Below are 23,372 nucleotides of genomic sequence, written 5' to 3' on the forward strand. Positions count from 1 at the left end.
TCCTACCAAAGACTGTTTGTGAAAAATCTCCGCCTTATTTTAGCTGACTGAGGGGAAAGAGATTTGGTTGTACTTGGGTTCAGACAAGAACAGAAGGGCCCTAGAGGTTATAGGTACAACCAGCAAAGGGAGAGTGGAGATACGGGGTGAAGTGAAAAACCAGAAGGTTCCACACAGAAGGTTCCAGTACTGTGGAGAGTGCTACTTCCTTCCCACCCAGCTCCCAAATACAAGTCTGTGGATTCAATTTAAAGGTCATCTTACAATGCAGAGGAAAGAGAAGGGAGAAAGCTCCAATTTTTAAGAAATGTTTATCTTTTCTTTTTAAAAAAGTTATAAAATTCAAGTGGTTGATTAAAGTTAAAAATCTATTGCCACAAAATTTAACGGATTTAAAAGATTTCCGGATCTCTGGACTTTAACCCCAATATTCTCTCCACATTGATCCTACATTTCTCATAGATCTCACACTTTCAGGTTTTTCTTTAGAAAACACAATCTGAGGTCATTTGTAAGCGATCAGCACTTGGGAGTGCAGGGAGCTCTGGCTGAGGCAGCTGGGGGGCCTGGCAGGACTGGGTGTCCCATTGGGAGCCACACCCTCGCTGCCAGCGCTCCCTGCACAGGACCTGTGAGGCGGGCTAGGGGTCTCCCTTGCCCTGCAGGCCTCCTGGTCTCTCCAGGGGGATGCCGATCTGCCCTGAGCTTGGCACTTCGTCCAGTGGCCAGCCACACCCTTGGCTTCATTCCACTTTGATTCTGGTCAGTTCCCATCTTCCTTCTCCACAGAGTTTCAGAACCAAGGAGTGAAACTGCAAGAGACCACCACCACGCATGAATCAGGCTGGCCCGGCCACAACAAGAGGAGGCCATCCATTCCCTGCCCTCTCTGCTGCCCCCGCTCCCCATTTTGAAGGGCCCCTGGCCAGGCCCAGCCTTTGGGCTCTTCCTCATCCTTAAGCCATCTCTGTGAGTTTGGGTACCTTCTCAAGGCTGCGCCGATGTCCCACACTGATGAACGTCATGCCCAGCTGCTGGCCAATGCGGTAGAGCTCACTCTCCACCTCCTCAGTCAGGGCGCTGGTGGCTTCATCAAGCACTGAGGGCAGAAGCCGGAGGGAAGAGATAGGGTCCTGCCCCTGCCCACCTCTGCTTCTCCAAACCACACTTACCTCTGGCTGGGACCAGGGGAAGGCTAACGGCTGCTCTGGCTTACAGGAGCCCTGCCATAGGGAGAGCATGGCCAAAAGAGCAGAGGGCAAGGCTCTACCTGGGAAGCCTTCTACCAGCGGCAGGACAAAATCCCCCCTCTTCCTGTAATAAGCACCAGCTCCGCCTAGAACCGCTCAAAGCAGGGATTCTTAGTTCCCCCCAGGATGTCAGTCCCTGAAGAAGTTCACACCTGCCGTCCCTCTCCAGGCAGAGCTGGGGGGAGGAGTGTGGCCCCCTTATGGACCGCAGAGCCCGGGGGTATAAAATCACACGCTCTTTCAAGGCTGGCTCCGGCTGCTGCAATGGCAGAATGCTTAGGAACTGGTGGCACATCCAGAGCCGCCCTGAGGATTCCAAGAGCACCCTGCTGCCTCATGGGCAGAGCCCGGCCATCCTGTCCTGCAGGGACAGAGATGCCCAGTCATGCACAGGGGTGCTCTCCTACCCACGTGAACGCCTCCTCAATTACACACGAACACACATGCACAGACACCTCTGTGAGCACACAGCACCTGGCACGCACACCTGTGGGGCAGGCCTCACCTGCATACTTTGGCTGCAGGTAGAAGAGCCGGGCAAAGGAGAGCCTCTGCATCTCTCCTGGGGACAGAACGTCGTACCTGAGGAGTGGGAACGAGAGCACCACTAGAGCAAGGAGGATATAGCCTGGCTGTTGCACAGAAGGTCAAGGCAAGAAGAGGTTCCCGTGGCAGGAGCCAGCGCCAAGACCGATGGACAGCACCCTCCTCCCTTCAACCACACTGCAGCCCTGCTGCCCACAAGCTGAGGTCCCAACTCTGCTCCCGAGGCCATGAACGTGGCCTTGATGGGCCAGCAAATACCTGGAGCCCAGTCTTTGGGGGAGCTGGCTCTGGAGCACCCCAACTCCCTTCTTACCAGTTCCAATCGACCTGCTGGTCCAGACCCTCTGTCCTCGCCACCAAACTGGACTGTAACACACCCAGAGGGAACACTGTCCGTGAAAGGGCCCACCCCTGCTTCCTGTCACCCCACCCCACCCATCTCTGGGACAGAGCTCCATCCTTGCGGTGCACCATGGCAGGACGCCATGAGAGCAATCTGCCGCAGGCAGAGAGGAATACCTCGTTAACTGCACGGTTTAGATTTGCTGGAGCATGATGACAAGAAAAAGCAGACTTACTTGGTGTTTTGTTATCATTTTAAAATTCGCTCCAGAGAATGCACCCCCTTATTGCCTGTACATGCCCACAGCTCCTGTCGCCACTTTATACTCCACTCCCCTGATCCAGGCTCCGACTTCCAGTCCCAGGCCCAGGCCAGTCGGCTGGCTCTGCCGGACCAGCACTTGCGGTCGGTGCTACCAGGTGGGCCTGGACCTCAGGGTCCCTGCCCGCACTCACCAGGCCTGCCAACTCCAAGAACCTCATGATCCTCTCATCGTCGGTAGAGCCTGCAACACAGAGAAGCTTTCCTCCAGAAGTCAGCTCCTTCTGGGTGGCCAGAAGAGATGGGGTACATCATGGAAGGGGGCAGAGTCGGGGGGGGGGCACCAGAATCTGGGCTAAGGCTCTACAGGGACAGGTTATGGCACTTAACACAGAAGGGAAGGGCCAGGTGAAGGAAGTAATCTCTTCCCTTCCTCCAGTGGGCGTGTCTCCTCAAGGAGAGGAAGACAGAGCAAGACAGAGCAAGAGGAGTTTGCAAAATCATAAGCCGTTGAAGAAGAAAACCAATCCGAAACCAGCAGCCTTGCTGGAGCCTCTGCCAAAAGGCACTGGTGAGGCCACAGCCAGGCAGAGTGGGGACAACTGACATGGGAGGATGTGTCTCAGCGAGGCTCAGCTCACCTGAGTCGGGGTAGATCTCCTTTAGGGGATATATCACCTGACAAAACAAAACCACACAGGCCTGAGATGAGGGCCAAAGAGAGGTGGGGCGGCACACAGCCCATCCTCCCTCAGAAACAGCCCCAGGAACCGCCAAGGCCAGGCTCCTCTCCACCTGAGGACGGCAAGGAACACCCGGGCCAAGAGTCCAGTGGGAGAGGTTGAGCCGGCAGATGGTGGGGCAGGGCCCCCAGAATCCAACCTGCCCCCAGGAGCCACTCTAATGGCCCAATCCACGGATGTGAATAGAAAGTTCTTAGGGCCAGGGCGTTGCTAGGCAGGGGCCATTTTATTACCCCACCTGCTGCCCCAGAACTCTCTAGCGCTGAGACCCGTCATACTGCCAGAAGCCTCAGTGAGGGCAGGGGTAGGAGTGGGCTCCACACTGACCTGCTCCCGAAGGGTCCCGTCAGTGAAGAATGGCTTTTGTGGCAAGAACAGCACCCCATGGGGTCCAAAGTCCGTCAGCATCTGCACTGAGCCTGCAGAGCCCACAGAAACCTCCATTTTGAGATCTCCCAGACAGAGTAACTGCCTCTCACTTCCTTTCCTGACAAAAACACCCGGATGTTTACACACACACACACACACACACACACGCATCCCACCAGCTGGCTGAGAGGCAGGGAGGGCTGGTTCTCACCCCGTGTGCTTGTCCAGAGGCTGCCTAGAACCCGGAGCAAGGAGGTCTTGCCGGTGCCCGTGTTGCCCGTGATGAGCAGACTCTGACCTTCAGAGATCTTCAGGCTCAGATCCTTGATTAAGGGTTTGTTAGAGAAGGGGGCACAGATGGAGACCCGCTCGAGGAGAAAAGCTGTGTCCGTTGGTTCTGCGGCTGGCCAGTCTGGGGCCCTGTGATTAAGAGGAGGGGAGCACGGGGAAGATAAGTAGTGTGTTTTGCCAGCGGGGAGGGTCTTGTCCTTGGGGGTGGGGTCTTACCTCTGAATAGAGGGGGTGGTTATGGGCTAAACTACGTCCTCAAAATAACATGCTGAAGTCTCAACCCCTAGTGCCTCAGAGTGTAACTGCACTTGAAGACAAGGTATTTAAAGAAATGACTGCATTAAAATGAGGCCATTAGGATAGGGCTCTGATCTAATACAGCTGAGGTCATTTCAAGAAGGAGAGGGTCACCCGGGTGGCTCAGTCGGTTAAGCGTCCAACTTTGGCTCAGGTCAGGAACTCATGGTTTGTGAGTTCGAGCCCCACGTTGGGCTCTGTGCAGACAGCTCGCGGCCTGCTTTGGATCCTCTATCCCCCTCTCTTTCTGCCCTTCCCCTGCGTGCTCGCTTGCTCTCTCTCAAAAATAATCATTTAAAACAAAAAACAAAAAGAAAAGAAAAGGGAGAGGCTCACACGCAGGGGAGAGGCCAGGAAAGGGCACAGGGAGAAGACAGATCTGCAAGCCAAGGAGAGAAGCCTCAGAAGAAACCAACCCAGACAATAACCTGATTTGGGACTTCCAGTCTCCAGAACTGTGAGGAAATAAATGTTGGATAAGTCACCTGGTCTATGGTATCGTTAGGGCAGCCCTAGCAGACTAACAGAGGTAGGGCTGGGGGCACCTCCTTTATTCCAGGCTTCACAAAGCCCTGCACGTGACTCCTTACCCCCACTTGGCAGATGAGGAAACCAAGTCAGGTGGCTAAGTAACTCCCTCGGGGTCACAGGGCTGAAGCTGTCTAACTAGAAGACGAGCGGGTTTTCATAGCGCGTGTAACCAGGAGCTATGACAGGACGGGCATGGTGGTCATAAAGGGATCTGGAGCTGCTGGGTCTGCGCAGACACCCATCTCCCCCGGACAACAGCACCTCTGGTCTCCTGTGGTCACTGCCCATCTCCCCAGCCCGAGGCCCAGAGGTGCACGAAGGCTGAATTCTGAACAGGGCAACAGTTCAGGCTTTAGTCCCTAAGGAGAGAGTTGTGTGTAGTCCCTGGAATTCAGACTGTTTCCATTTCTGAAAGCTTTCTCTGTGGCCACTGTTCAAGTACTTTCTGTGAACTGTGATTCTAATCCTCGCAAGCACCCTGAGAGGAAGGTTAACTATTCCCCTTACGGAGATGAAGAAACTGAGACACAGAAGAACAGTTAAGTAATTAGATCAGGAAAAGCGAGGACATGAAACAAATCCTCAGTTGCACAGGAAGGTCAGAAACATCACCGAACATGCAAGGAGACACGAATAAAGACGTGTGGGTGTGAGCGAGGCAAGGGCAACAAGCATGCCCTGAGGAAAGGGGTAGGTGGCGGGGCTCAGTGGGAGGGGTACCACTCAGATTCGTCTTGTTCTCACAGGCCCAAGCGGGTGTGCGCACTTGCTTCCGGCAGCTGAGGAAGTTGTGAATGAACACAACAGATGCCAGAACAGCAACACTAACTGTGAACATGTGTAACGTGTCGGGCATGAGGCAGTGATCTCCTTCATTTGCTCCGCACAGTTCTGCTGCACGGTTGGGCAAGAGCAGGGCTCCAGGGCGAACCCGAACTGGGCACCCCCAGAGCTGCCTCCTCAACCGCTGTGCCACCCTGCCAGGCCGGCACCCACCTGTCCATGTCCCACTCGCTCTCATCCAGGATCTCACCACCGTGCGACTTTGGGGACATGTCCAGAAGGGTCTCCTCAAGTTCCCCGATCCTGGGCAAGAAATGAAAATCTGAGGAGGGTCTGAAGGCCCAGGTGAAGGTGTTAGTCTCCCTCTCTCACACCCACTAGCATATGGTTTTTCTGTTCCTTTTTTTCATGCAGCTACTTCTCCAAGTGGCACATGCTCTGCTCAGGACGTGGGGAGGGGCCTGACGCGGCCTCACCTGTGCGTGTAACCAGCCACGTCTGAGAGGGTGCTGGAGAGGTCGATGAGCCGGGTGAAGCAGCTGATGAGGTAAATGCACACAAAGGCATTCTGCACAGGACAGGGAGCACTGATCAAAGGCCTGGACTCTGAGGTCCTGGGCACTTGGCTGAAGGGGATGGCATGAGGGGTCAGCAGCGGGGCGGGGGGGGGATTCTCACCTTGCTGACCACGGTGCTGAGCTCTGTGGGGCTCAGGTCTCCATAGACACCACCGAAAATAGGGATTGCGATCACAATGTAACTCAGGATGCTGCCCAGATAGTCAAATGTGTTGATGCCAACTGTAGAAGACAGAAACACCCAGGATGAGAGACGCAGGAACCATTCATGCGCTCTGAGGGAGGAAGAGCCAAGCAGGGCCAAGCTATTCCCTGGATCCTCATTCTCCTGAAGGATTTTTTGCCTCATTCTCATGGCAAAGGGAGTGGCTCCTTGTGGTTAATTCCTTCATCAGAGCAAAGTGATTCATGCAGAGAGAAAGCAGGGAGGTGTGGGAAGGGAAGGGGACTATCCCAATCCTGTGGCTCCTGCCTCCAGGGGCTCCCTCCACCTACTGTACAGCCACAGCTCCTTGGACATCAGCTCCCTCTGGGTCTGAAGGAGTCTCTGCAGCCTGCGGTCTGTCCTCATGTGCTCCACGTGCCCAGCTCTGGTGAGAAAGGCTGGGGTGTCCATGGGGCCTGGAGAGCCTTATTCCAGGCCAGGGGACCCCTCCATCCCTCATCACATATCACATGCTCCTTTAGGGACCAAGCCCGTTCAAATAGTCTTCACCTCAGACCCTTCCTGCTACTAGCACCCATTCATTGCCTCGTTTTCTCAACACAGTGTTGTCTGCAGAAAGAACATGAACTCTAGATTGGGCAGAGCTGGTTCAAATCTTGGCTCTGGCCAATTACTAGCTGGGTGACGCTGATAAGTTACTTAAGCCTCAGAATCTCAGTTTCTTCTTCTATAAAATGGAGCTAATAGCACCTACATAACAAGTCAAAGGGAGAATTTCTAAACATAAAGCGCCAGGCATAAGAGGGGCCCTCAATAAATAACAGCTGTTATTGCTAAACAAATATACACGTAGTCGCTATGTGGCAGGCCCTGTGCTACTTAGCCAGTGAGATAAAGAAGTGGATAAAATAGTCCCTGTCCTTGAGCTCCCAGTTCAGGGGGGACAGGCAGACACTGCATTCTCCACCTGGCACGTGGAAAGTGTCAGAGGGACAGAGAAGCCATTGGAAGCCACCCAGAGCTCCAACAACCAACCTGCTTTCCCCAGAGCCTCTTGAGAGGCTGCAGAATCCAAAAACAACTTAGCACAGGCCCAGACCTACCCACCACACAACCCAACCCCACCTTGCAGATTCCTAGTATCCTTGGCGCCCCCAAGTGGTGGCTGCTACAAACTTCAGCAGAGCTGGACAAGTGCAAAAGTCCCTGGGCAATGAGATCCAGATAATTCAATGGCAGCTTCCACGAACACCTCTGGGCCCTGAGCTATTAGTCCAAACAACGATTCCACAGGCCTCCGGGAGGCAAGGCCCAGGGACTTGCCCTGACTCTGAGGGAAGGAATGAAATTTCACAATGCTGCTGTCAGGAGACCAGGTGACTCTTTGTTCCACTTGAACAGTGTAAGAACCAGGTCTCCTGATCTCCTGAGGCTCCCTTTCCTTCTTTATGCTACAGAGACAAAGGATCGGCCTTTGACTCTTTGATCAGCCATCAGGCAGTGGCAGAAAGCCATTTTAAAGAGGGAAAGGCAGAGGCAATGCCTTACAATCCTCACCAAGATGTGAAGCATTCACTCATTTCATTCTTAGAACAAATTCAGGCCCCATGTTAGGCCACTAGAAGGGACCAGCTTCAGAAGCAAAATCCCTGGACATAAGGATGAGGCCGACAAGGTCAGTGAGAGATACGGGGATAGGGTCATAGCCAAATGGAAATACTCGGCCCCTAGGCTCAGTGATGGTAGGAGGGCTGTACAATTCGTCTTCCCTTCTCTGCCATCTCTTCTATCAGCTCTGATGAGGCAGAAGGGAAGTATCCCCACCCGACTCACCTGAAGAAAGCAGCAGGCTCAGCATTGACCCGGATCTGCATGTGCTTGAACCTGCGCAGACCAAAGAGAAACGTGTGCTGACAGTGGCCAGTACTGGCCCCTCTCCTTTCGGAGGCCTGGACTAAGACCTCCCAAGAGGAACCCAGCTCCACCTCAAAACTGTGGCCGTCTTGGCGTAGCCCTTCCCTGAGCTGTCATAAGGCGGGAATCCCAGGACCTGTGTGGGGTGACAGACGCCCTGCAGACAGGGCAGCTCCTCAGCTCCCCAGAGGACAGGTGCATTCCTGCCCACACCACCGCCTCCCAGGGCCCAACTTGAAGGAGGGGGGCCCGAGAAGCAAGAACAGGGGCTGGATCCATCGGCTGAGCCAAACCAGGGAGGTTGGAACAGAAGCACATGAGAAGGCCAAGGGATGATGATGGCCAATCGGACACTGTTCTCGGTGCTTCTCATGTATAATCTCAGTAATGTTCCTCACCACCCTCTCTGCAGGCAACGGTATCACCCCTTTCAGAGATGGGATCACTGAAGTTTAGGGAGGTTCAAGACCTCACCCAAGAGCACGTGGCTAGTAACTAGCACAGGCTGGGATTTGAATGAGGGTGTCTTACTCTAGGTCTCATTCTTTAGCCACTGTGCTCAGCCCAGGAACCTCAAGCGAGAGAGACATACCTGAAATCCCCCTCCAGCTTCTCCTGCTGCACCAGCTTTGCCACGATGGGCCCCATCAACATTTTGTTCACCACGGTTCCCAGAATGAAATACCCGAAGATGCTCATAGGCCCAAGCCAGCCTGTGCTGAAAAGCAGAGGGGTGGGGGTGGGGGTGGGGAGTGTTGTGTGTGTGTGTGTGTGTGTGTGTGTGTGTGTGTGTGAGAGAGAGAGAGAGAGAGACACATATGTCTGCAGGGCTGAGCCCTGATTCTTGCTCACTTTCAGGCACCAATTGTCCAGTTTCAGCCAGCAGTCCTGTGGGACCTCTGCTCCTGTGTGGGGGGGCATTTGCTACCTGATCTAGGAGGTCAGAGTACCAGGATCCTCGTGACACTGAAATGCCACATGTCTCAAGGGAGGACAGGGGGGCGAGCAAAGGACAGAGGAAGGCTTCCTGGGCTACAGGTAGGAGGGAAGGAAGGCCCTGACTTGGGAGAGTTTGTGTGAGTGAGGGACCTCGGGGGAAACACCTGGCTGCGGGGGGAGGAGAGGTGTCACCTTTGGAAGCACTGGTAGGTGTAGTAGAGGAGGGTGAAGGGCGAGATGATCAGTTTGCTAGCCATGCTGCTGAGCTGCCGGCAGAACCGTTCCACGTCCTGGCTGATGCGCTGGTCCCTGGAACCAACACCACAGAGCAACTGGACCAGGGAGCAGGGCAGAGGGTGGAGAGAGTGGAGACTGATTCCAGTTACCTCTCATCCTGACCTTGCCTTTCGGCACTGTCAGCTACGATCCCAGGGAAAGATGGACCCAGATAAGCACTGGTTTTCCTAGAGGCACTGAGACCCTCAGGACCTTTAAACGGGGTTCTGAAGAGTGGCTTCTTAGGGTACCTCAGTTTACCCCTCAGGAAAATGGCAACTGAAAGGTCCAGTACCCAAGGGTCCTGAGCAGCACCAGAGAAAGATAGGGTAGATAAGCCGAGTTTCTGGATGAGCAGAAAAGCTATCCCGTCTATCTAGCTCCTCCCAATCTCTTCTGCAAGCCTGAGCCTCCCCCATTTTAACTATCTGGCTGCAGAAGCTTCATATGGGGTGAGCCATGGAGAAGCCTAGAAGAGAAAGAGGCAACAGGCATCCGAAGAATCTTTGCTGCAAAGCTCAGCTTAGGCTGAGGAAAGCAAGAAAGTGCCTGAGGGTGGTGGGTGGAGAGGGAAGGAGTATGAGGAGGGACTCCTCAGGTCCCACTGCACCGCCAGGGGCCACACTGACTCCTATTTCCAATGAGAGGCATGACCCTGGGGCAAGTCACTTGCATTCTCTGGGCCTCAGTTTCCTCACCTGTAAAATAACAAGAGCGAACTCACACTGGAACCCTGGTCATGTGCCAGGTACCGCATATGTGCACTCCATGAAAATCATCTGAGATATTCTTCAGATAGGAACTGTCATCCTCATTTCCCAGAAAGGGGACCTGGGGCTCAGTGAACTAAGGCCTATAAACTGGGAGAGGACAGAACGAAGATCTAAATCTCACACGGAATCCTAGGCAGCAGTAATTTTCTACTGCTGAAAATCCAAGAGCTGTTCTGCTCCCGAGGACACTTTCTTCGGATGGTGCCCGGTTTGGAAATGCAGGATATAAAACGGACAAAAGGGAGCTGCTCCTATCTTTTAGCTCCCTATTCTCAGCCCTGCAGCCCCTCCAGGGAGCCTCCAGGGTCTCCTTCCCGTAGGGTGCTTATCAACACTTGCACCTAACTGTGGATGAGCTCTCAGGGGCGGGCAGCAGGGACTCTCCAGGGCTGAGCCAGCCCGACAGGACCCTGCAGACGGTAGGGAGGACCGAGAGCGGGCGCCTACGGGTTATCGACGTCATCCCGCAGCACGTTGAGGGTGTAGTACACACGGCCCTGGAAGTAGAAGCGGTGAAGGTGCTCGGTGAGGTCCTTTCTCCAGCTCACATACAGCAGGTTGCAGGTGAACTGGTCAAAGCTCTTCAGCTGTGCAGCGGGGGAAGCAAGAGGAAGGGAGCGAGAGGGAGAGATGGCTTACTGCAAGCCTCAGCCAGAAGCTCAGGGCCGGCAGAAGGCCTCTGCTGACCAGTCCCAGCCCACTCTGATTATTCTCTGTCCACTCAGCACTTCTGCTTGTTTCAAGTGTCAAGTCAGGGGATTCTTCCCTCCCTCCCGTGCGCATTCCTTTACGAAGCACTAAAGGGCTTATCAAAGCCAAGACAGTAATTGTTCTGTCTTCTGCTGAGACAAGGTGAGCTTCTGGAGACTGGGAGGGTATTTCTATGCCATTTATGTTCTTACTTTTCTGTCCCCCAAAGCTTAGAACAGGGTTATGTACACACAGGTGTTTCCTTCCAGAAGACCCATCAAAAGTGCCCCAAGTGTGATGAGAAGTGACTTCCCCAAGAAAGCAGGTAGTACAGGCAGACAGAGCATCAGGCTTGAGTCCTAGTGGAGGCCTGACTCTCCCTGTTCACCACTGATGGAGCACTTACACGCTAAGCCTGAGGCAATGACAATGAGCTCAGTCTAGCAAGAAAACAATGACAAGGGTGTGAGGAGTATTACAGCAGAGGTTAACTCAAAGTATTAGTTAAGCAGAGAAGAGGACAGGGTTTGGTGGACAAAACATGAAGGAGAATGCTAAGGAGGACTTGAAGGAGGTGACAACAGCAGAACCTTGAAAAGTGAGCAGGCATTAACCGAGGGAACAAGGGTAGGGAAGGAGGCCATCCTGCAGGAAAGCCGCAGGTGCAAGGGCTGGGAGGTGACATGGTGCCAGGCTGAACCATGGCCTCAGCCCCACGGAGAAGCAGCAGCCCCCTAGCTGCTGATCCCCAATTTTAAGTGCTCTGAGCTCCCTGAAGCAAGAGTCCTGGGAATGGAAGGGACAAGATCATTTCTGCTAAATACCGATTTAACCAGAACCTCCCAGCCTAATCCTGGAAGCTTGAAACACCTGAGGAATTAGGCCAAACAGCAAGATCAATGCCCTGAACAGGGCTCTGAACTCCAGTTCCCAGAAAAGGGAGGGAACACCCCTCTCACAGCCTGATTCCTGCTTCCTGGTGGCTAAGTCCCACTGGGCATTCTGCTTACACTAGGCTGGAGAAGAAGAGAAACACATGGAGAACACCTTACCATGGAGTTGAGAATGATGAGCACGACAGCCAGGAATGTCAGGGTCTTGAACCCATCCAAGTCTTTGTTTCCCAGGACCCCATAGTACTGACTTGGGATCAAGCCAACCTGGTAGATCACCAGTTGTTCTGGGGTGGGGAAAGGAGTCAGAAATCAATGATGAAGGATGAGAAAACGAGAAGGGAGGCTTCCCCCTGAACACCTGCCTCATCAACTCTCCAGAGAGAAGGAGCCCCAAAGCCCCCTCCAACCTGGGCTCACTCACTCACCCAGTAGGGCCACACACAAAAGGGTCAGGAACATCAAAGCATTCTGTGATGACCAAGAGGGAAACAAAACCTTCTGTATCTGCAGGAACCGCTGGAGAAATTGCAGATCTAATTTGGGCCTGAAGAAGAGAAGCGGAGAGAAACCTAAGACAGCCATTAAGCCTTAGAGAGCAGTTACCAAATTTCTCTACATTGTTCTATGGAGGGGTCCAGGCCAGGCAGCAAGAATGTGAGGAATACATGGGAGAGAAAGGAATTTCTGTAAGCTGGTAAATGCTATAAATGGTTATTTACCAAAAATCTACAGCTAAAAAACAGTTAATGAAGAAACTTTAGCCACATCCTCTATACGGTCCCAAACATGACAAGAAAGCCCATCAAGGATTTTAAGGTTCTGGTTAGATCAATAAAGCAAGAAAAATAAATGAGGTAAAAGAATTAAAAGGGGAGAGATTAAATGGTCTTTATTTGCAGATAATGCGATCAATTACCCAACAAACAGCAAATCAACAGGCAAATGATGGAAATAAAAGGAGTTCAGCTAGATATAGGGTTAACATACAAATCTCAATAGTGTTCTATACCAACAATTACCAACTGGAAAATATAAAGAAAATAAGATGTCATTTACAAAAGAAAAGCCTTAAAACAACTACAAAATATCCAGAAATTAACTTTTAAAAGGAGTGTATAAGACATTTTGGAAGAGGGGCGCCTGGGTGGCTCAGTCAGTTAAGCATCCGACTCTCGATTTCGGCTCGGGTCATGATCTCAACATTCATGAGATGGGAGTCCCTCGTCAGGCTCTGTGCTGACAGCGAGGAGCCCGTTGGGATTCTCTCTCCTTCTCTCTCTGTCCCTCCCCTGCTCGTGTGTGCAAGCACGCACTCTCAAAAATAATAAACATTAAAAAAAAATACATTTTGAAAGAAAACAGAAAGCTCTGTCATAGGATGTGAAAGAAGACTTAGATAGAGCTGGGATGACTTAACATTGTATAAAAATAGGGTGCCTGGGTGGCTCAGTTAAGCATCTGACTTCGGCTCAGGTCACAATCTTGTGGTCTGTGAGTTCAAGCCCCGTGTCAGGCTCTGTGCTGATAGCTCAGAGCCTGGAGCCAGCTTCAGATTCTGTGTCTCCCTAGCTCTCTGCCCCTCCCCTGCTCGTGCTCTCTCTCTCAAAAATAGACATAAAAAAAAAAATTTTTTTTAATTATATAAAGACCTCATTTCTTTTTTTTTTTTTAACGTTTATTTATTTTTGAAAGACAGAGAGACAGAGTGTGAGCAGGGGAGGGGTACAGAGAGAATGACACAGAATCTGAAGCAGGCTCCAGACTCCAAGCTGTCAGCACAGAGCCTGATGCCGGGGGCTGAAACTCACAAACCATGAGATCATGACCGGAGCCGAAGTGGGACGCTTAACCACTGAGCCACCCGGGTGCCCCTATAAAGACCTAATTTCTAACAGAAGTAGCCTATTAATTCTGTATAATACCAATCACAAGCAGAACTTCTCCGAGGAACTTTATAAGGAAATATAAAGGCCCGTGAATGGCTGAGGGCAATTGTGAAGAACAGAAAAGGAGGAGGAAGAGACTCAAACCATCAGTTATTAAAACAAATCATATTGCAGAGCTGTGGTTTTAATACAGGAACAAGAAGACCAACGGGACAGAGACCAAAAAGAAAAAACAGACCTTGGGGCGCCTGGGTGGCGCAGTCGGTTAAGCGTCCGACTTCAGCCAGGTCACGATCTCGCGGTCCATGAGTTCGAGCCCCGCGTCGGGCTCTGGGCTGATGGCTCAGAGCCTGGAGCCTGTTTCCGATTCTGTGTCTCCCTCTCTCTCTGCCCCTCCCCCGTTCATGCTCTGTCTCTCTCTGTCCCAAAAATAAATAAAGGTTGAAAAAAAAAAATTAAAAAAAAAAAAAAAAAAAAAAAAAAAAAAAAAAAAGAAAAAACAGACCTATGTTTACATGGGCACATAATAGAGGCTGTGTCACAAGAAATGACATATTGATACTAACACCTGCTTACACGCAGTAAGCAACACTATATGCCCAGTACTGTTCTCCATGTATTTTACATGTATTAATTCATTTGGTTGCCACAACCCTAAGAGATGGAAACTGCATCCTATTTTATGGATGAGGAACTAAAGCCAAAGAGGGTAAGTAACTTGCCCTGTCACCCACCTGGTAAGTGGCAGCCTTAGGGTTTGGATACAGGCCACCTAGGTCCAAGAAAGTGAGCTCTTAACTATGCTCCAAAGGCTCTCTCATTTCTAATTATTAATTCATTAGCTATAATTGAAAAAGGCAGAGGAAAATTTAGGTCATTACCTCACGTCATTTAGAAAGATAAAATTTAGGGGCGCCTGGGTGGCTCAGTCGGTTAAGCGGCCGACTTCGGCTCAGGTCATGATCTCGCGGTCCGTGAGTTCGAGCCCCGCGTCGGGCTCTGTGCTGACAGCTCAGAGCCTGGAGCCTGTTTCAGATTCTGTGTCTCCCTCTCTCTGACCCTCCCCCGTTCATGCTCTGTCTCTCTCTGTCTCAAAAATAAATAAACGTTAAAAAAAAAAATTAAAAAAAAAAAAAGAAAGATAAAATTTAAAAACTCCAAATGGATTGAAAGTCTAAAGGTGAAAAGCAATTCTATTTAGTTAATAGAAGGAACTGCAGAAGAACATCTTAATGAAGATACAGTGGGAAGATACTCCTCAAATAAGACCCAAGACCCACAAATTTTTATAAAGGGGAAAACGAATGCACTTATTACTTGTGTGTGTGTGTGTGTGTGTGTGTGTGTGTGTGTGTGAGAGAGAGAGAGAGAGAGAGAGAAGCAGAGAGTGAGAGGAAGAGAGAATTCCACGAGAAGCAGAGACAGAGGTAGAGCGAGAGTCCCGAATCGGGGCTTGAGCTCACCTGAAATGGGGTTTGAACTTGGGCTGAAGTTGGATGCTTAACCAACTGAGCCACTCAGGCACCCCACGGACTTATTTTTGCTCAACACCGTGCCATGGGTTAAATTAAAAGACTTGGAGAAGGTGTGTGCCGAGTGTAAAACCAACAAGGAATCAAAATCTAGAGCATACAATGAATTCCTACAAGTCAGGACAACAGGAAATCCATAGAAAAGTGAGAAAAGGGGACGCCTGGGTGGCTCAGTCGGTTAAGCATCGACTTTGGCTCAGGTCACGATCTCACGGTTCCTGAGTTCGGGCCTCGCATTGGGCGGGCTCTGTGCTGACAGCTCGGAGCCTGGAGCCTGCTTGAGATTCTGTATCTCCCACTCTCTCTGCCCCTCCCCAGCTCATGCTCGCACTCTCTCTGTCTCAAAAATAAACATTTTAAAAAAAAGAAAAAGTGAGAAAAGGATACAAACAGGCAATTCAGAAAAGGGGAAACCCAAATGCTTAATACATGAAAATTAACACAAGGGGATGCCACCTTACAACCCATCAGATGGATAAACATTAGAAAATCAAACAATACCAAACGTTGGGGGGACACGAAGAAGTCAGAACCTTTATGCAATGCTGCTGGGAAGTATAAACTGATGTGACCATTCCAGAGAATAATTTTGCAGATGTAGGTATGACCTAGCATCCTACCCGGGGGGGTGGATAATCCAGAAAAATATCACCCATATCCACAAGGAGACAAATGCCAGTATGTTTGCGGTGGTTAAAAACTGGAAGCAATCTAAGTGTCCGTCATTAGGGGAATATGTAAGTAAAATGCGGTCTAAAGTATGTAGAGTAGCATTTCATGCAGCCCCGGGAAATGAAAACTAGATTACTACTGAACATGGGATCTCAAAAGCATTACGTTGAGTCAAAAAGTTTAAAAACAAATCACAGCATATTATAACTTACGGAATTCAAAACCACTATATATCTTTCAAGGTAACAAATACGCAAACTTCTATACACTGGGCTGTACAAACACTCTTTTAATACACCAGAGTGGGGCGTCTGAGAAGGGGGGTGAAATGCGACTGAGAATAAGGAACGAAGGAAGATACAAAAGTAGAACACAAGAGGGGCTTAGCACACTGGACCACAGTGTGCTAAGAACTGAGAATGACGATTAATTCAATTCTGTGCACTTGAAGTTCTTAGGGGGGCCGGGGGGGGGGGGGGCGGGGAGGAGCCAGTTCCGAGGGAGAGGATCCCACAGAGTGCTGGAGGAGGCCTCGGATCGCGGGAGGGTGGGCGCCCCCTCGCAAGCTCCTCTTTTGCCTGGGCCGGGCCGAGGGCGAAGGCAGCGGGGCCCCTTCCTCACCTACCCCCGGGGAGGGCACCCTGAGGCCCGGCCCTCCTCCCGGGCCGCCCTGCTCACCTGGCGCCAGCCCCGGCCGCCGGCCCCGGGACCGCCATAAGCCGGATTCCGCCCTCCGCCGGAGCCCCGCGGCCCCGGAGTGGGCTTCGGGAAGAGTGCAAAGAGCACGCGGCTAGCCGAAGAGGGGAGGGGCCATGGCGACCACGGAGAGGGGCGGATAGAGAGGAAGGAGCCGGGCGCTGCGGCCGCTCCCGGAAGCGACCCGCTCCTCGAAAAGAACCAAAGAGTGCTGAGAGGCACATTCTGTGGAGCAGGCGCTTTACAGCGCCCCCTGCTGGATCCGGAAGATTTCCCTTTTGACAAGAAGTAGCCAAGAAGTGTGACTGTTTTGTGACAAGTATTTTAGACTCAGAATATGGATGTGTCGTACATTCTCCCAAAGAAACCGCGGTGGTATTTTAACAGTAAATCAGGATTCCGGATTGCAGTTGTAACGAAATCCAACGTTGCGGTGGTGTAAGTGATCGGGCTTTTCCCTTCGGCCTTCATGGAGTGGCCACTGTTTCCATCTCACCGTCTTTCCAAGTGCAATTGCCCTGGCCCCGAGCTTTTCCATGGATGGCTCGCTCTCAAAATTAGTTCAAATGTCACCTTCTTACCCTACCCAGAATATGTCTTCCTGCCCCATCATTCCCTATTGCCATTACACGTATTTATTTATTTATTTATTTATTCATTCATTCATTCATTCATTCATTCATTTTAAAGTAATCTTTATGCCCAGTGTGGAACTCGAACTCATAATCCCAAGATCAAGAGTGGAATCTTCTACCGACTAAGCCAGCCAGGCGCCCCACTTTTATTTTCTTCATTATAATTATCACTGAAGCCATCTTGTTTCCTTGCTTATTGTTTGTCTTCACCTATAAGAATAAACTTTATTTGATCAGGGACTCTGCCTTGCTCCTTTCCGTATACCTAGTATCTGGAACGCTGCCAATACTTAGTAAGTACTTAATAAATATTTGTAAAATGTTGGAGAACCAAATGCTTGTCGTCTTATTACTACTGTGCCCAAAGGGAGGTGGGAAATATATCAAGAAAACAAGCAGCGTGCAGAGAAAGACAAACACCGTATGATTTCACTCGATGTGGAATTTAAGAAACAAAACAAAAGAGCAAGGTGGGGGGGGGGGGGAGAGAGAGAGGCAAACCAAGAAACAGGCCCTTAACAGTAGAGTACAAACTGATGGTTAACAGGGGAGGGGGGATGGGAGGTTGGGTTAAATAGATGATAGGGATTAAACAGTACACTTGTCCTGATGAGCAGTAGGTGATGTGTGAAATTGTTGAATCACTACATTGTACACCTGGAACTATAACACTGTTAAAAAAAAAAAAAAGAGAGAGAGAGAGAGAGAGAGAGAGAAAGAAAAAATAAATAAATCTAGCAGCTTGATCTCACAGGGCCCTAAGTTTGAATCTGGATGAACCTCCTGTCTTCCTTCAATCCTTATTAAGTGTAAACTATATGCCAATAACTCAGCAAGACACATGCATCACCTGTCTTCACTGAGCTGGTGCTCAACTTGGAAGGCCCACCTGTTGACAATTACAGTGTCTTCATGAAGTGTGGTGACAAAGACCTACAGCAGCAAGGTTTCTCAAACAGGACAGTATTGACTTTTTGGGCCTCATAACAAGGGAGGGTGCCTGGGTGGCTCAGTTGGTTGAGCATCTGACTCTTGATTTCAGATTCCTGAATCCTGCTTCAGATTCTGTGTCTCCCTGTGTCTCTGCCCCTTCTCCACTCACACTTTGTCTCTCTCTCTCTCTCAAAAATAAATAAAAATTTTAAAAATTAATATATTAGTTTACATTTCTAAATTATCTACTAGATAATTTCCAACTCTTAAATCCTGAAGTGGGGATAGTGGGAAATCTGACAGAACACCTAAAAATTTTAAAAATATTTCCTTAATATCAAATATACTATGATCACGTGTCTAATTGTCTTATAGCTGTGATTTTTTTTTATAGTTAAAGAATAATCAGGATGCAAATAAGGCCCACACATAACAGTTGATAGATGCATCTTTTGAAACTCTTTTAACTTATAGATTCCTCCTCCACCACCTTAGGCCAACCGTCTAACTGGTTTCTCTGCTTAAATTCTTGTTGCTGCCCTAATCCAGTTCCTACACAGCAGCAAAGGGAATCTGCAAAAATGTAAACTCCTTTACATCAACACCTCACTCAGACCTCAGTGCTTCAAAGGGCTCTAGGGCCTTGGCCCCACCTACCACTCCAACTTCTTTAGGGGCCAGGAAACAACCCTGTTCCCCTTAACTCTTCTGTTAATTTCTATTCTTCCTTCTGTCCCCAGTGTAATGTCTCTTCCCCAGAAGTTCCTCTCCTAACTGCCCCCTCTAAAGAAAGACTCCATTATTCCCTCCCCCAGTACCCCATTTTTTCTCCTTATAGCACTTGTTGTGCATTGTTGTTGTTTTTTTCACTCTGTGTGTTTGCTTCATTAATGCCTCTCTCTCCACAGACTGTCAGCTCCATGAAGGCACGAACCACGGGAGTCAATAGACCCAAGAGCACAAAGAGTTAATCACAGGGCTGTTTCTGCAGCATGGTAGATAATAGCAAAATCCTGGAAGCAACCAGAATGCATATCAAAGGAGGAGCAGTTAGATAAAGTGTGACACAATCACTTTGTAGAACATGCTTTGCAGCCCTTAACAAGAGAACAGTGTCATCACCAAGATGGTTAAGGGCATGGACTTCAGAGTCAGGTTACATGGGTTCAAATTCCTGTGTGATCTAGGGCAAGGTACCTCAGTTTCCTTATCTGTGAAATAGAATAATAACTGAGGGTTGTTGTGGGAAATAGTAAGTTAATACATGTGAAATACCTGAACAGCCTGGCAATGAGGAGAGCTAAATGTATTATATAGTAACATGGAAAAAATGCCCATGCTATACTGTTTAGTTTGGTTTTAGTTAACTATTTTTTAAGTTTATTATTCTTTTAGTATGAGTTAACTGATTTTAATTGAGAAATTTAAAAATGCAGGCATCTGGCTGGCTTAGTCACTGGAGCATGCAGCTCTTGATCTCGGGGTCATGAGTTCGAACCCCACGTTGGGGGTAGAGAGTACTAAGAAAGAAAGAAAGAAGGAAAGAAAGAAAGAAAGAAAGAAAGAAAGAAAGAAAGAAAGAAAGAAAGAAAGAAAGAGTTAAAAACGCATGGTAAAAAAAAATTCACATGGATAATAAGGCATATAATGAAAAACAAGTCTGTCTCATATCCCAGAGACCCCTACCATTCATGGTTTCTTAGGAATCTTTCCAGAAATATTTTATGTATATGCAGATTTCTGTGTGTGATTCTTCTCTCTCTCTCTCTGTCTCTCACACACACACACATATACACACACTCACACACCCATCTTTTCCATTTATTTATTTATTTATTTATTTATTTATTTATTTTTAAATTTTTTTTAACGTTTATTTATTTTTGAGACAGAGAGAGACTGAGCATGAACGGGGAGGGTCAGAGAGAGGGAGACACAGAATCTGAAGCAGGCTCCAGGCTCTGAGCTGTCAGCACAGAGCCCGACACGGGGCTCGAACTCACAAACCGCGAGATCATGACCTGAGCTGAAGTTGACTGCTTAACCGACTGAGCCACCCAGGCGCCCCCCATCTTTTCCTTTTAAACACTCCACCTTGCAACTTGTTTTTTATGCTTTATAGTATATCTTGGAGCGATTGTTCCATACCATATATACCTACGTCATTTTTTTCTGCTATAAAATACGTCACCCAAAAAAGAACCGTTATTTATCCACTTCCCTACTGATGGATGTTGCTAATACATAGAATACTGCAGTGAATATCCTTGGATATAGCCAAAATATGGTTATGTTTAAAAGAAGCCATACTCCATATTTTGCTTTTACAATGCAATGTTTGTGGGTGTGTGAGTATGCACCCATTGGAAATGATAGGAATCTGTAAGAATTAGGAATGAAAAGAATAGAAAGAGGACAGTTTGAGGACACCTGGGTGGCTCAGTTGGTTGAGAGTCTGACTCTTGGTTTTGGCCTAGGTCATGATCCCAGGGTCATGGGATCGAGCCCCAAGTCGGGCTCTACACTGGGTGTGGAGCCTGCTTAAGATTCTGTCTCTCTCTCTTCCTCTGCCCCTCTCCCTCCACTCGTGGGGTCTCTCTCTCTTTCTCTGTTTCAAATAAAAAAATAAGGGGTGCCTGGGTGGCTTAGTCAGTTGAACATCCTACTCTTAGTTTCAGCTCAGGTCATGATCTCACAGTTCGTGAGTTCAAACCCTGCTTGGGATTCTCTCTCCCTCTCTCTCTGCCCCCCTGCTTGCTCTTTCTCTTAAAAATAAAGAAATTTTTAAAAATTTGAATAAATAAAAGTAAAATTGAAAAAAGAGGACAGTTTGAACAAAACAGTTTGTATATTTAAAGTGGTGCTTTTTTTAGGTTTATTTATTTATTTATTTTGAGAGAGAGTGTGTGTGCATACGCACAAGTTGGGGAGGGGCAGAGAGAGAAGGAGAGAGAGAGAATCCTAAGCAGGCTCCATACTCTCGGATTGGAGCCCAATGTGGGGCTCGAACCCACGTACCATGAGATCATGACTTGAGCCAAAAAATCAAGAGTTGAACACTCAAGGACCAAGATGGATGGCCAGGAGACTCGCAGCCTTCCTTAAGGATGCCTGGGTCAAGGTGCTGGTGGCATCCTTCGCCACTGGGGGCCTCGGTATAATTCTGCCCACCGTTAGGCCTTTCACCAAATATGCCACCATGATCAACCAGGCCACGCCCAACAACTATCCAGTGCCCCTCCAAGATGATGGGAACATGCCCGATGTGCCCAGCCAGTCCCAGGACCCCAAGGTTCCAAGCTTGGAGTGGCTAAAGAAACTATGAACACCTCTGGTAACTTGGAGGAGGCCTCCTCCCCTGTGGCCAATAAAATGCAAAAAGTGAGAGAGAAAAAAAAAAAGAAGAGTTGGACACTCAACCAACTGAGCCACCCAGACATCTCTAAAGTGCTTGTTTTTTTATTTAAAAATTAAAAAAATGTTTTTATTATTTATTTTTGAGAGAGAATGAGAGAGAGAGAGAGAGAGAAAATGTGAGAGGGGGAGGGGCAGAGAGAGAGGGAGACACCAAATCCAAAGTAGTCTCCAGGCTCTGAGCTGTCAGCACAGGGCTCGACGCGGGGCTGGAACCCACAAATCATGAGATCAGGACCTGAGCTAAAGTGGGACGCCTAACCGACTGAGCCACCCAGGCGCCTCTAAAGTGGGTTAAAAGAAATGTTACCCACACAATGCAACCTTCTCAAAAGTTGTCTCCCAGTATAGAAACAATTCAGTCACCTTCTGGCTCCCCCAGCTCTTGATTTACACCTGTTATAGACAAAGTTGTTTCTGCCTATCTCCCCTGTCTTGCCTAGTGATCCTTATATCCTGCAACATCCAGCCCAGTGCCTGGCACACAGAAGTGTTAAGCAAGGGGCGCCTGGGTGGCTCAGTCAGTTAAGCATCCGTCTTCAGCTCAGGTCATGATCTCGCCATTCATGGGTTCAAGCCCCGCGTCGGGCTCTGTGCTGACAGCTCAGAGCCTGGAGCCTGCTTCGGATTCTGTCTCGCTGTCTCTCTGCCCCTTCCCTCCCTTCCCCTGCTCGTGCTCTGTCTCTCTCTCTCTCTCAATAAATAAATAAACATTAAAAAAAAAAGTGTTCAGCAAACACTTTTGGAATGATGAAGCTAGCCCCCTAATCCCCAGTCTTCCTGTACATAAAATTAGGATGATAAAATGAATCTGCAGCTCACAGCCATCATGAGACATTACTGAGTGATGTGAATGTTCTTGAAAAAGATGAAACAGTGTGTAAAAACACTCAAGAATAATCACTTAATCTGAAACTTATCCTACAGGCTGACAAGGTCAAACTACCTGCAGTGTAGCTGGTTCAAAGGCCCAAGGCAGCTTTCCAGTATGAGACTAGAATGCTAACTTTGTTTCCAGACAAAAGGGGGACACAGCAGGAGGAACAAAGTTGTTAGCTGAGCAGAGCCCTGCTGTCCAGACTTCTAGATTTGAAAACACGTGGGCCTGTTCCCGCTCCAGAAGTAAATCATTTTAGAAAGATTATGCCCCCTGAGCTGCACGTCTGTTAAAAAGTTGGAGCCTTCATATTAGAAGTCACTCAAGGATTCCAGAGTAATCTTAGAGTAATGAGGAGCTGAGACTGGGGACAAGAATAATTCATTCAGGGGCACCTGGCTGGCTCAGTAGGTAGAGCATGCGACTCTCTTTCCTTTTTTTTTTTTTTTTTTTTCTTTTTCTTTTTTTAAGTAGGCTCTATGCCCAATGCGAGGCCCAACACTGGGTGCAATGGGGCATTTGATGCTGTTATAAGCCTCCTACCCTGAGATCAAGACCTGAGCTGAGATCAAGAAGCAGATGTTTGACCTACTGAACCACCCAGGCACCCCTAGAGCATGAAACTCTTGATCTTCAGGTCATGAATTCTTTGGGTACAGAGTTTACCTAAAAAAAATGTTAGGGGTGCCTGGGTGGCTCAGTCGGTTAAACGTCCGACTTCAGTTCAGGTCATGATCTCGCAGTTTGTGGGTTTGAGCCCCGCATCGGGTTCTGTGCTGACAGCTCAGAGCCTGGAGCCTGCTTTGGATTCTGTGTCTCCCTCTCTCTCTGCCCCTTCCCTGCTCATTCTCTCTCTCTCTCAAAAATAAATAAACATCAAAAAAGTTTTTTTAAATGTTAAAGAATAATTCATTCAACATTCAAGTAAGTGTTCACTGAGCACATATTCTGTATGTGCCCAGCATTGTTCTAGGTGTCAGAGATACAGCAGTTTCAAAACGAAGTCCCTGCCTTCACAGCCCTTAAGCAAATAATACAATAAACAAATAAAATGATATTAAATATAAGTCCAAGAACACTA

The 23,372-nt window shown here is 49.1% G+C and overlaps 2 protein-coding genes across 10 annotated transcripts; one reads left to right on the plus strand and one right to left on the minus strand.

Moving 5' to 3' along the window:
- Positions 1-294: 294 nt before the first annotated feature.
- ABCD4 (ATP binding cassette subfamily D member 4) lies at positions 295-16,636 on the minus strand. 9 transcript variants are annotated; one of them, XM_045448215.1, is made up of 19 exons: positions 16,415-16,629; positions 12,072-12,190; positions 11,803-11,930; positions 10,508-10,647; positions 9,204-9,320; positions 8,665-8,790; positions 7,992-8,042; positions 6,488-6,582; positions 6,093-6,214; positions 5,891-5,982; positions 5,628-5,717; positions 3,724-3,932; positions 3,471-3,562; positions 3,042-3,078; positions 2,595-2,644; positions 2,110-2,162; positions 1,756-1,832; positions 984-1,099; positions 295-812 (listed from the first exon to the last, which is right to left on the minus strand). In XM_045448215.1, exons 1-19 carry the CDS (start codon positions 16,450-16,452, stop codon positions 744-746), a joined length of 1,821 nt encoding a protein of 606 aa, XP_045304171.1. In that variant the 5' UTR covers positions 16,453-16,629; the 3' UTR covers positions 295-743. The 9 variants fall into 9 exon arrangements, with proteins under 9 accessions (XP_045304171.1, XP_045304176.1, XP_045304175.1 ...); XM_045448216.1 differs by lacking the exon at positions 295-812 and having other exon boundaries at positions 990-1,099; positions 1,756-1,812; positions 16,415-16,616; XM_045448220.1 differs by lacking the exons at positions 11,803-11,930; positions 12,072-12,190 and having other exon boundaries at positions 16,415-16,636.
- A 4,440-nt stretch (positions 16,637-21,076) lies between these two features.
- LOC123582021 (NADH dehydrogenase [ubiquinone] 1 alpha subcomplex subunit 3-like) lies at positions 21,077-21,382 on the plus strand. Its single transcript, XM_045448224.1, has one exon. It carries the CDS (start codon positions 21,077-21,079, stop codon positions 21,323-21,325), a length of 249 nt encoding a protein of 82 aa, XP_045304180.1. The 3' UTR covers positions 21,326-21,382.
- The last annotated feature ends 1,990 nt before the right edge of the window (positions 21,383-23,372 follow it).

This window comes from Leopardus geoffroyi, chromosome B3 (assembly GCF_018350155.1).
Source record: "Leopardus geoffroyi isolate Oge1 chromosome B3, O.geoffroyi_Oge1_pat1.0, whole genome shotgun sequence".
Taxonomy (NCBI): Eukaryota; Metazoa; Chordata; class Mammalia; order Carnivora; family Felidae; genus Leopardus; species Leopardus geoffroyi.

Excerpts from the sequence above, each read along its gene's own strand:
- ABCD4 (XM_045448215.1), bottom strand. The coding sequence starts at position 16,452 with ATGGCGGTCCCGGGGCCGGCGGCCGGGGCTGGCGCCAG. Across the intron at positions 8,791-9,203 it reads ACCTACCAGTGCTTCCAAAG|CACAGGCTGGCTTGGGCCTA; the intron begins GTGACACCTCTC and ends TCTGCTTTTCAG. Across the intron at positions 2,645-3,041 it reads GGAGATCTACCCCGACTCAG|GCTCTACCGACGATGAGAGG; the intron begins GTGAGCTGAGCC and ends TCTGTGTTGCAG.
- LOC123582021 (XM_045448224.1), top strand. The coding sequence starts at position 21,077 with ATGGCCAGGAGACTCGCAGCCTTCCTTAAGGATGCCTGGGTCAAGGTG.